Raw genomic sequence first — 12,264 nt, 5'->3', positions numbered from 1 at the left:
CATCCATCCCAAAGACTTGTTTTTCATCAATTATTTGTTATTTATTTGATGTAAATATAAGAAGGACTAATTAAAATGTATGCCTTTTTATACAGCTTCTTGTCATTAAAGCCAATGAAAGCATTCTGAGGACCATAATGAAATAATTATGTTTGCCTTTAAGAATTCTCTTCAATAACACATGGCAGTACTGAGCTAAATTAAAACATCAGGAACTAAATTTCGCTTGCCTCCATCTCCATTTTAGTTAATTATACCCCCAAGCTTTCCAATAGGCCAGACCCTAAAAAATCTTTTGAAGCTGAAACAGCCTTTTTGTAATCACGAACTTAAATGACAAGACAAAGGTACTGTAGCCCCAAAAGCTTTAACATTTTTGAGACAAGGGATTTATTACCGAAGTCTTCATTTGCTCTGAAAATTAGAGAAGTATTAGGATAAATGTAATTCAAATCTTCATTTTCCAGTTAGCTGATGCACTCATCTGGTCTTATCTGCATCATTTCTACCACAGTATTCCAAATTTAGCTATTTTTTGATAACATGTAATCTGTGACCAATATTAACTGATCAATATCAACAACCACAACAAAAACATTTCACTATATCTGAGTCAAATTAGGAGAATAACTCCTTATTCAATACTAAAACCTAAAAAAAAAAAAAAGAGTATAATCTTTAACAGTAGACTATGATGGCATGAACTTGAAAAAATCAAATAGGATCCTTTCATTAGAATTTGACCTTCTCCGAACTTCAAATTGCAGACACTAATAAAGGCAAAAAACAGTAAAAAAAAAAAAAAAAAAAATTTTGTTTTTCTTGTCTTAAATCGCGTTTAGGAGAAAAGGACGAAGGAAAGAGGAAAGGAAAAACTGCCAGGTGTGTCAGGGCTTTAACCTGCCGTCAGATGCTGCTGATGGGGTGGGAACTTGGAGTTTAGAAGAGTAAACAGGAGTCCCAGGGATTAACTCTGACAATGTGAATTCCCGCCCATTTGGTTCTACGTGGGGAGTTGGCAGGATTCACGGGGGATACTATTTGGTGCCTGCTGGATAGACCATCTTAGGAGACATCAGAGGGAGACTGTTCACAGCTGGGAAACAGATATCCAGTACATGACAACCTAAAATTGAGATTATAATCGCAGAGCCTGCTCTTATTAAACCCCCTCCCCGGCAAGCTATTCTTTGTTCTGTTCAGAGAAACCTCCTTTGGGGAAGGAGGGACACTGTCACCCAGGATCAGCCCTGTTCAATTAGCTCCCCGCCCCGCCAAGCTGGCCCTGCTTCACTCCATCAGCCGGGGAGCCTGTGCCCCAACAGAGGAAACGCTCCTCAGGGCGGGGTCACCTCCTGACGTCAGTTCCTGTTATCCCGCCTTATCGTGCTGGGGACCAGGAGTCTTATCTTACTGAAAGGCACCCCCTCCCGGCTCCCCACCCTGCCAGGCCAGAGAAAAAGCAAGTCAGCGGTTCCATTGCCTGCTGGAATTCCCACCTAAGCAGCTCTGGGAGCTCCAGACAAATAACAGAATACCGTACCTGCAAACGCATACTCTACTGCTGCCTAGGTGGAGAGAACTTTTGGCAACTTTTATTTTTTATTCATTAGAAGGGGTTCACAGGTTGGGATGGGGTGGGAATCATGCTTCTTAATGATGAAGGAAGGAGGCAGGAAGGAAAAGAGGAGCGTCCAGGGCAACATACTGAGTGATGAGGCTGTTATTAGATCTTACAGATGGGCAGGCTATCTCATCTCCTATTTAACAAGAGGTGCTTAGGCCAAGCCACTTACAGACAGGATGCTGATAAATCTGAAACCGGAGTTAACTCTCCTCTCTCCATCGCCTCCAACGTCAACTTTTTAAGAAGAAGCTGGCTAAGAACTATTACAACTTTGTACACAGGGATTTAGCGTGCAATTCCACTTCTCCAGCACTCCCAATACACACACGCAGGCACGCACACACACACACACACACACACACACTTGAGGCATCAGAACCTCGGTCATAGTACTTAAATCCATATTGCAAGGGACGCCTTCTAGTTACAGATCTACACTTTGCCACAGAAGGAACTCATGTTCAGAACGACCCAGAAGCATGGGCGATCTGCAGTTATAATGGAGAAATTAAGCTGTGAGTGAAAGCCACAGTTACACTGACCATAGGATCCAAACAAAGGCTTTCTGTGCCGCTCCTGGGTTCAAGGGGCAGCTCGGGGAGATGTCGTAATGCTGGAATATCTGGCATAGTTCTGTGACTTCTGTGGGAATCGTGGCAAGCGTATTTGAAAGTGGCTTATCCTAGAAAAGCTGAGATGTATGATAGCCATAACTACCCTGTAATTTGAAAGGCAAGATTCCACACTAATATCTTTTAGAAAGATTTTCAGCCAAGATTTTTCTGATTAACTTTCATCAAAAAAACTCCCATTCCTGAAATAACCTATTTAATTGATAGTTAACTGAATTTATATGAGAACATTTAAAGTATAAAACTGTCATTTATGAATAAATTTATTGGCACTTATACGTAACTCAAACCCTATGGAAGATTCTTTTTAAGATGCCCTAAAATGAACACTGAATTTACTATTTCGTAAATCCTATTGGACTCGAAGCGTTTTCTGTTTTGCAATGTGCTTTTACATCTTCATCTTCCTCTCAGTAATTTCTTAGTTTAAAAAATCCCCAGCCTTTAAAAAACTATTTTCATTTTAAAGATTATAAACTCCTTGAGTGCAGAATTTATAATCTTCATCTACCATGTACTTCTCTTCTGAGATCAGCTATCGATTAAATTCCACAAGAATGTACAAAGGAGAAAACAGTAAGATTCTCTTTCCTACTTAGCCATCTCAGGGGCTTAACATGTTGAAGGGAAATTATAAGAACCTGATATCCAGAAGAACTTTCTTTTCTGCTTTAAAGCAAAGTTCATGATGATACTGGCTGGTTATACATGGTCAGAGCCAGGCCTCAAAAATGAGGAGAAAAACTTCTGATTCAGGTCACCTAACCTATCAGAAATTGCCATTCTGATCATTTATCTACTAAGAAAAAAAACAAAAAACAAAAAACACAGGAAGGCCTGTGTGGGTGTGAGGGCTTTGCATTTGGGCTGCGAAATCCAATGCTGCCCGGCGTTTTCCCATCCATTCCACAGCCCAGGTTTAAGGGACGCGCACGTCTACTTCTGGCATTTCCACCTACTTTTTAGAATCTCCCCTTTTCTGGTAATAACATTTACTTATTCATTTTTCTCCCCAAGTTGCACATCAGTGCCTCCCTACCAGAAGTGCCAACTTATCTGGATACTGACAAAATTTTAGTGTTGCTTTCTTCCTACGGAGAAGGAAAACTCAGTGAGTGTTCCAGTTGCTTTCAAACGGCCCTAACCTGCGCTCCCTGAGATGCAAGCAGAATTCCCTTTTCTTCTCTTTTTTCTGATGGTGTTGGTAACCACTGTCATGTGGCAGAGAAGCAGAAAATTATGTCCTACTTTAGAAAAACAATTAAGCCTTTTCACCGAAATATTTATTCAAAACCCCATTCAATTCATACGGTGGCTGTCAGGCTTTATTTAGTCTCTCTTTCAGAGGGTATCTTTGATTTTGCCACTTTGACCCCAATTTATATCTCACTAGGAGAGGATTTAGATACTGTTTAATACCAAAAATTCAGGTCCGGGCACTTTGGGAAGGGTACTTCTTTCCTTCTTTCATTGTACATTGATAGTTTGTTTTTAAAAACAGATGATCTCTCTTTGTTGGAAAAAAAAAAAATCTTTTTCTCCTTTGTTTTTTGATGTGTTGAGTAGGGAGAAGACAGGGAAAGGGGCCAAGAAGTTGTCACACTCATGATTTCACTGAAAGCAACTGCTATATTTAGACCACAAATATTAGGATTTATCCTATGCCCACTGAGCAATTAATGCTGAAAACATCTGGAGCAGCCTAAACCCAAGATAATCCAGGAGGCATCTGAATAGAAACTTGGTGACTCCCAACACCTCCAGGGGCAGTCTTAAATCGTATTATTCATACCACATGCCCTCAGTAACTCGCTACTCCTGACTTTGAATTTTTAGAAGCAATTCACAGGCCTGAACTCCAACCGACAGCTGGTTGGCATATCACTTTTCTGTCTTTAAAATTAAAAAGGAAAATAAAAAGAATATTCTAACACCTTTTAAGGAATGCTTCTGGTATGGTTTACATTCAAAGGGTTTACTCCAATTACCACACACACACAGACACACACTCACACCATAAAAAAAATATTAATAAAAAGTAGGGATCTCAGAGAAGAAAATAGTTTGGGTTAGAATTTCGTACTATTTTTTCCCCTTCTTGCCCACTGCTTCCTCTCTGTTAAGAGCACAAACAGATCTGCTTCTGGTCAAAACAGTCATTAAGTAAAATGGGAAAGGTTGTGGGGATTTTTTGTTGTTTGTACTTACACAAACGGAGCCCTAATATGCTTTTACTTCAAAAGCCCTAACTGGCTTTGCCACCCTGAGCCAAACATCGCATGGCAGAGCTTTGTTAGAACTTTTATTTATGCTTAAAAAATGCAATCACTTGAACAACTAAACTGAGCCATCAAAAGCCCTCCAACTCTGCAGGGGCGTAAGTGATATTTACATTCTATTCATGTAACCTGGAGTGGGGCGTGGGGGGTGAAACCCTTGTGAAACTGACCACAGCAAGCACTAATTGCCCTGCTTACAAAAATAAAGACACTGAAATTTTTGAAATCCCTTTGTCAGATGCCTTTATTTACTTTTTTCAAGGCAAGTTTCTTTGATTAGCTGAACTTTGCTGTTATCAACACTTCTTGCTTATCGGCGGCCCCTACGTGAATGGCACATTCACCACTCGCTCTCCCCAGATAAGGCAAATCCCTTGTTTAACTTGTTCAAGAACAAACAAAGCTTTTCCCCCAACTCCTGCAACTTAATAGGCACTTTTGGAGGGTTAATTACAAAAGGAAGAATGTCTACTTGTAAAACGTCTATTAGGTCTAATAGCTTGACGCCAGGATCCCAGCATTCTTTTTTCCTTCCTTAAAAAACGTTTCATTAAAACTTTCTCTCACAAGAAAAAGTTTGAGACAGCTCTAGTTCCCTGAGAGTCCAAATGAAACTGTTCATACTGTTTTAATTGCTACAGAGGGATCTAAAAGATCCCTTAGTAGGTTGGAAAATTATTTTGTAACAATTTCTTTGAGCTCTTCAGAAAGAAAACAGGAACCAGGAAAGTAAAGCCATTTCAAGAGCAGCTAACTGAGGGCACCTTCGGAGAAAGATATATATATATATATATATATATATATATATATATATATATATATATATATATTTTACCCTGGTTATGGCTCTACGAAATATTAAGTCAGACAGCTAGACTGTTGGCATCAAATGTTTATTGATTTTTCAGCTAAGAAACCTGTTGATTTCCTGGCCCTGGAAGCAAGACTTTATTCTTAAGAAAAAGTTGCAGAAGAGGGCGGTTTAAATCTTGTCATTGTCCTCTCTTCCTCTCCTTTTTCTTCCCTTTCTTTAGATAAGCCATCATGTTATTAGGAAAACTCAATTTCTTCCAGTTAAACTTTGACCTCTTTGAAAACAAAGATTTAAAATGTCATTTTCAGGCTAATGCTCCAATGAATTGTCAAATAAAGTACTAAAAACATTTTGATAGATAGCGGAGCCATTTATCTAAATCACTGTCAGGGCAGCAATGCATCCCGCAGGCTCCCACTGCAGACACCCGAAGGTGGGGTTTTCTGGGACTGCTGCTCATTTCTCAAGCCTGCAGCCAGGCTACTGTTGACCAGTGCGGGCCTCGGCACCCCGTCAGCATCAGATAACCAAATAGTCAATATTTTTTTTAAAAACTGGGCTACCCCACTTATGTTTCCCTTCCTTTAACCAACGTCCAGGTTCCCGGCTGAATTGCAAGATATGGAAATAATGGATGGCTCAGCCCAAGGGGTGTTCATTGCCAGTAGTTTTCTAGCAAAACAGCAACTTCTTAGAGCAACAAAGTGACTTGAAAAGGTGGCAGCAGGGTCAATGCTAAGAAATATTGCCTTTCCTCCACAAGGCAAACATTGGAGGCAGCAGCTTTAACTGGTGGTTTGTGAACTTCAGGAGCAGCAGCCACCTCAATTAGGCCAAATTCCTTGCAAGGAAGATGTCATATTTTAATTACTTTGGATTGTTGAAACACGCAAGGGGGGGGGGGATATATATATATATATATATATATATAGCCAGCAGTCAATCCAAAGAACAGCAAAGTGAAATTCCCCTCTGCATACATCTTAGTAAAAACTGTACAAATGTGTCAAACTGCCTCACTTGAAGAATGTTTCAAAGTCCTGTGGTCACCCTCTACTTTTCCCCTCTCCTTGCACATTTTTTTTTTTTTAAACTATTTTCAAGGCACGGTAGGGTTGGAAAGGAGAGGAGCAGGAGTCTGGAGGGGTTGTTTGGGAAGAAAACATCTAACAGGAAATTTTCAGCAGACGGAATCAATATGCACACCAGCATAGCACACCCTTTCAGCATTAAATCATTAAATCCTTTGTCTGGCTAGCAGTGCAGTTTGTTTCCAGTGTCTTTATTGCATGCAAGAGAGACAATTCATTTTTTTTTTTTCTGGGTAGAAGAAGGGAAAAAATAAACCTACATTGAGCAGTGTGCCGATGCTGCCATTCGGTTTGGGTCAATCCACTGAAGCATGCTTTGAGAGCCTTCTCCTGGAGCATGCAGGAAGACGGGCTCGCAGTGTAGAAATCCAGGATTCGCCCAGGACTCACTGACAGGACATCCATACAGTCAAACATGATCTCCCCTGCACCGAATGTCTGCAAAAGTGCTTATCCTCTAGGTGTGGAGGCAAATGGCATAGAAAAGTCCACCCAACTCCATCAAACTCTGCCCCCTTTTTGGCACGTAGGCTGTTGGTCTTTTTCCCAGCCTCGAATCATGAATTATGACAGACAAGCCAGCTAAAAGCCTGTAATTGATCCAAATGATCATTTACCATTTTCCAGGCTTGCTCGGCCAATCCAGCCGGGGCGGGGGGTTCCCAGAAAGATCCCAAGTTCTCCTTCCAAGCGGACGCCTGCAAAAAGCCTTCGGAATGCGGTGCGGCTCCTACCCGGACGGTGCCAAGACCAGCCCTGCCCGGCTCGCGCGCGTCCTCGGCATCCGCGTCCTCGGGCGGCTCGCGCGGGGACTCTGGTCCCCCCTTTGGCAAAGAATAGACCCTCCTGCCTCTGAACAGCTCACTTCCTACTACTTCTGTCACACAGAATGAAAGATTGAATTGCCTAATATATGCGAGTGAACTTTCGGTGAACCCTTCCCGGGCTGCTAACCTTCAAATGACCCAGCGAGTCTGACATCACCAGCTCCCAGGATTCTCACAGAGCCGAGCACTCCCAGCAGCCCCGCCGCGCGGGCGGCCCGCGGCCCGGGCGCGCGCTCCTCCCGCCCCGCGCCTCCGCTCCGAGCGCGCGGGGCCGGGGCCGGGGGCGCCGGGAGGAGCGCGCGGGGCCCGGGCGGCCACCGGGAGCGCGCGGGGTCGGGGCCCCCGGGAGGAGCGCTCGGAGCCGGAGCCGCGGGGAGGAGCGCGCGCGGAGCGGGAGACACCGGCAGCACGCGGGGCCGCGAGCAGCCGCCGGAACCGGGACGCCGCTCCGGGCCCGCCGCCAGCCGGCTCCCGCCCTTTGCGCCCCGGTTGTCGGGGGCTCCGCTTGGCTTCGCGCCCCCCCTTCGCCTGCCCCCGGCCCAGCCTTGACATTCCTCGGTGCGCCTGTCTGGTAAACGCCTCTTAACGTGAGTGTTTTTCCACTCCTGCAAAAACACCGCAAGCCCTAAACTGGAGCACGGAGAGGAGCCGCCCCTCGGGGAAGCCCGGGTCCAGAAACTTTCCATTTGATAGTCTTTTTCTCTCTGTCCCTTGCGGGCCGAAGGGGACTGCATTGGCTCGGAAGTAAAATTCCAGCTTTCTGGATTCATTTCTTAAAAATTATCCTTCGTCTACAGGCAGCATATGAAGGAGTCGAGGAGTTCCTCCCTCCCCAAACACGCGCAATCACGCAGATATGTAGGGTTTCATAAAACACAGTGATCAAGAGTGTGCATGCGGGAGTCAGACTGAACAAGGTTCCAACCCAGCTCAACCTCTGGGCAGCTGTGTGACCTGGGACAAAGATCTCACCTCCCGGGGCCTCAGCTTGCTCATCTGTAAAATGGGAATATAGGACTGCCGACCCCAGTGGGTTGCTGTGAGGACGAAGAGAAACGGCGCTTGCGCGGCCCACAGCACACATCCAGGACAGTCAGCTGTGACTCTTCTCAGGGAGGCTCAGGGCTGTCTGAGGCCCACTGCTCAGAATCAGGACTAGAACCAGCTCCCCGGAACCCCAGACCTGAATGAAAATCACTTTTCTGTTCTGGAATAGCGGGTGGGTGACCTCTCTCACCACACCCGCCACTCCTATACCCCTTCCCCCACTCCCACCACTGCATAACTCAATGCAGATTTTGAGAACTGATTGTGTCAAAGTTTTCTATTTCCAAGGGCCACTTTTCACCCCTCCTAGCCCCTCCGAACTTGGCTATTTATTAGAAGATAGTCATTTTAAGAAAAAGGATTTTTTTTTTTTGGACATCTCCCACACCGACCGGAGGAAGGAAAAGCTTTTCAGCCATCACTGAGAAGGACAGACACGGTGTTTACAAATACACCCAGGCAGAGAGCTGTTAAAGGGAGAGCCAGTCCACCCTGAAGCCATTTTGCACAACTTGCTTAAAGGATGCAAGGGGACATCAAAGAAAAGCAGCTCCAGGAGGGATTAAAACACCCTTGGTGATCCAGTGGCCCTCCACTCCGGCCTGCGGGTTCTCTCACAAAGCAGGGAGGGCGAGTGGGCGGGCTGGGGGCCGGCTTCCGCGCCCCTCCCAGGGAAGGGCGGCTGCTGTCTCCTTTCTGCGCGCGGGCTGGAATGCGCTCTGGCATCCAGGCCTTTAAAAAGCCTGCTGGGTACCCACCCCGTGCTGCTTGGCTAGCACAGTTGTTAAGTGGCACTCATGGCGTAACGTGAAAACTATGCATCGCGCACACTTACCGAGTCAAAGACCCTTTTAGGAAGGTACATGTGAACAGTGTTCAGCCCAGCAAGCTCAGTTCTTGCAACTGAGAAGTCTCGGGTGATAAAAGAGGTACGATTTTGCTCAAACTCCATGCTTGTTATTCTCTCTTTTTTATATGGTCATCATTTTGTAACAGAGCTTTATTATAAGAAATTCTTTAACTACAAAGAAAACACACATTTTAAGCCAGGAGCACAGAGGAATTTACCAAACACTTGGTAACACTCCTGTCATGGAGATAGTTGTAAAGATACACAAAGCACCGCGTCCTGTGACAGTTGCTAGGTGGTCCACGATTTAGCGACTAAACCACCACCACCATGAGACTTAGAGCTCCAAATGCTGATTTAAGGTCCTTAGAATTCCTTGGAAACTGGACTTATTTTGTACAAGATGGGTGACAAGTTTTTTCCGGGGTTGGGGGCGGGGAGGGGGGTGCTCAGCTATATTTAAAGTCTAGCTGCAAGAGCTAGGTTAGAGAGAAGAAATCGCACCATTCCAGGTTTGTGCACAGGTTGCCTATGGCACTTAGCACTTGCTCAGCATCTTTCCAAAGGGTCGAGTGCACTGGGCTCAGGTGGTGAACTTGGGGACAGGGCCCCCCCAGTTCTGTTTATTCTCATTCCTTAAGCTACAGTTTCAGCCTCATCCAGGAAGGGAGGCAACTGTTCCCACATTTCTTTCCTCAATACTCTGTCACGGCACAAAAACAATAGCAGAGATGTGTGTGTGTGTGTGTGTGTGTGTGTGTGTGGTGTGTGCGCGCGCGCTAGGGATTTGGAGATTGGTATTTTTTTTCTTTGTATAAGAAAATTTTATGTTTCTATTCACCTTGGAACCCAGTGTTCTTAACTGTAGAGAAATAAACTTGAGGCTTGAAATGAATGATCAGTGCTTAAATCTTTGTGTATAGGATATTATGGGTTTTTGGGTTTTTTTTTTAGTGGAACAATATTCACTAGTCAATCTATCATTTCTCATCCTGAATTGACTAGGTGGATAGAAACTCTTAGAGTTATTATTTAATCCAAGTGTAATTGAAAAAGTAGCCCCTAAATTGAACCATGCATTTCTTATCATTTCTTTGTCAGTAAATATAATTCTTACACTTGTTGAAAATCTGACTTTTCCTTCACATTCTTCTCCTTAAGTAAAATTAAGGAAAGATACACAAATAGCCACAGTTCTTTAAATATATATCTGTGCACCATAAAGATTAATGAACAGGTAGAAGGTGAAAAATGGCCTAGTTAATTTGTGGATAATGAAATTTAAGTTACTGACACCTATTTTAAACATTAACCAAACTGTTACTTGGGAAGAACCCTTTCCCAAATATGCTCTTAGTGAGGCATAAAATAACATTCGGATATGTGTCACGGCCTCTGTGTTCTTTGTGTTTGATCAATGATGAAAGGAATGCTAATAAAAGTATTCCCAACCACAAACAAACACAAAAGCAAAGTTTGAGCCCTAAATTCATTTTGTTTCAGAGTAACTGTATATTTGTCAGTGTGACACAGCACATTTGAAACCCATAATCATAAAACAAAAATTTATAGCCAGGGTTCAGGGTCTACATCTGTTTCTCTGGTTTCTGTACAGCGATTACCCACTGGACAATCCAGAAAGCAACACCATGAATCACGCCGGGCAAACATGTTCGAACTGGAGAGTCTGGTGAAGAGCGAGGAGGCGTCTCTGCGCACCAGTACTGCAGCCGCCGGGTTCAAAACCGGCCCAGCGCCTCTGATGTCTAAATAGAAGGGTTCCCACGGGCGCGGGCGTCCGCCCCGCCACCGGGCACGCAGAGTGCAGGCGGGCGTGGGGCGGAGCGAGGGCCCGGGACCCATTATTAGAGAGACGCACCTGCCTCCTCCCTGCGTTTCTCTATTGATTTTTACTTTACTTTTTTTTAAACTGTTCATCTCATGTAAACCCCTCTTGCCATAATTCTGCCCCCCAAATAAACGACCAGCACGGAGTGGAGGGGCTGTTTCAGCAGGGCGGCCGGGGCAGGGGTGTGTGTGGCTGGCACAGGGCGCGTGCTGAGCCGGTTCTTGCAGCTCCTGCACCCGCAGGCTTAGCGGCTTTCCGAGCTGGGCGCTGGGGCAGCCCTAACGCCGATCAGCAGAGGAACCCGCCCCGGCCTGTCCCTCTGGACCCTGGCTTGGGCACCGGGACTGGCGGTGTCCATGGATCTGAGCCCGGCAGACGCAGGGTACACGCATCCCCAAGATGAACCCCCTCCCCGCAGACACTGGGTCTGCTCAGGGCCCGGGAAACAAGTGTTCTTGCTCAGAAATGTCTCTCCGCCTCCAGGGCTGGCCGCTGCGTGCTCCCTGCATTTGGCGCCTCTCTCTGCAGTTTCCGCTTTGTGCAGTTTCCCACCAGTCAGATACAGACACTGTCCCCAGGACAGGGGCTCCCCTTCCCTTCCCACCCCCGAGTGGCCTGCTCTGCGCGTCCTGCGTTTGCTGTGGTGCTGGTGCCCCCCAGTTCCTGCGGGTCCCGCCTGGAGACTAAGCTCCGGCCCGGTGAGCCCGCAGGGCCAGCAATGGGCTCAGCCAGTCCTCGGCTCCGGCCACCCTTGCTGGCACTGGCTCATGCCCAGGGGAGCCTACCTGTGGCTATTTCCCCTGGTTTATTGCTTCCCTCTTTTTCATTTGGACCTTTAAAAAAGTAATGCGTTTTCATAAACACTCAGGGTCTAGTCCAGGAGATAAAAAGTCACAATGATGTGTACACCCTCCATGTCGCATTCATCAAATGCTGAGCCCTGTGCCAGGGGCTGGGCACCTGTCTCTATACCTTCAGGGGCATCGTTTGCTGCTTTTCTGTAACTGTTGATTCAAACAACATACAATGTTCTGTGACATTGTTCTGTTTAGTAATAAGCAGTATACATAGAACTAGCTCATTAAAAACAACAAATAGCTCAATTTTTAAAAAGTCTATTAAAAGAATGGGAAGAAGACCTTAATGGACAGTTTTGTTTTGTTGTTGTTTTTTTTTTTCCAAAGAAGACATACAGATGGCAAACAGGCACATGTAAATGTGTTTAACATTACGAATTATTAAAGAAAC

General features: G+C 45.3%; 1 protein-coding gene across 3 annotated transcripts in view; it reads right to left on the bottom strand.

Annotated features, from left to right (window-relative positions):
* The window catches only part of RARB (retinoic acid receptor beta), a 184,511-nt gene extending 177,374 nt beyond the window's left edge, over positions 1-7,137 (bottom strand). The window contains exon 1 of one of the 3 annotated variants that reach the window (XM_055566924.1): positions 6,704-7,137. In XM_055566924.1, coding sequence (XP_055422899.1) covers positions 6,704-6,860 — 157 coding nt within the window. In that variant the 5' untranslated portion in view covers positions 6,861-7,137. The remainder of the gene's footprint in view (positions 1-6,703) is intronic. The other 2 variants (XM_055566926.1, XM_055566927.1) reach the window with 2 other exon arrangements.
* Positions 7,138-12,264: the final 5,127 nt, after the last annotated feature.

This window comes from Bubalus kerabau, chromosome 2 (genome assembly GCF_029407905.1).
Source record: "Bubalus kerabau isolate K-KA32 ecotype Philippines breed swamp buffalo chromosome 2, PCC_UOA_SB_1v2, whole genome shotgun sequence".
In the NCBI taxonomy this organism is placed as follows: domain Eukaryota; kingdom Metazoa; phylum Chordata; class Mammalia; order Artiodactyla; family Bovidae; genus Bubalus; species Bubalus kerabau.
The sequence above is the reverse complement of the archived record's forward strand: the minus strand, read 5'-3'. Positions and strand labels throughout refer to the sequence as shown.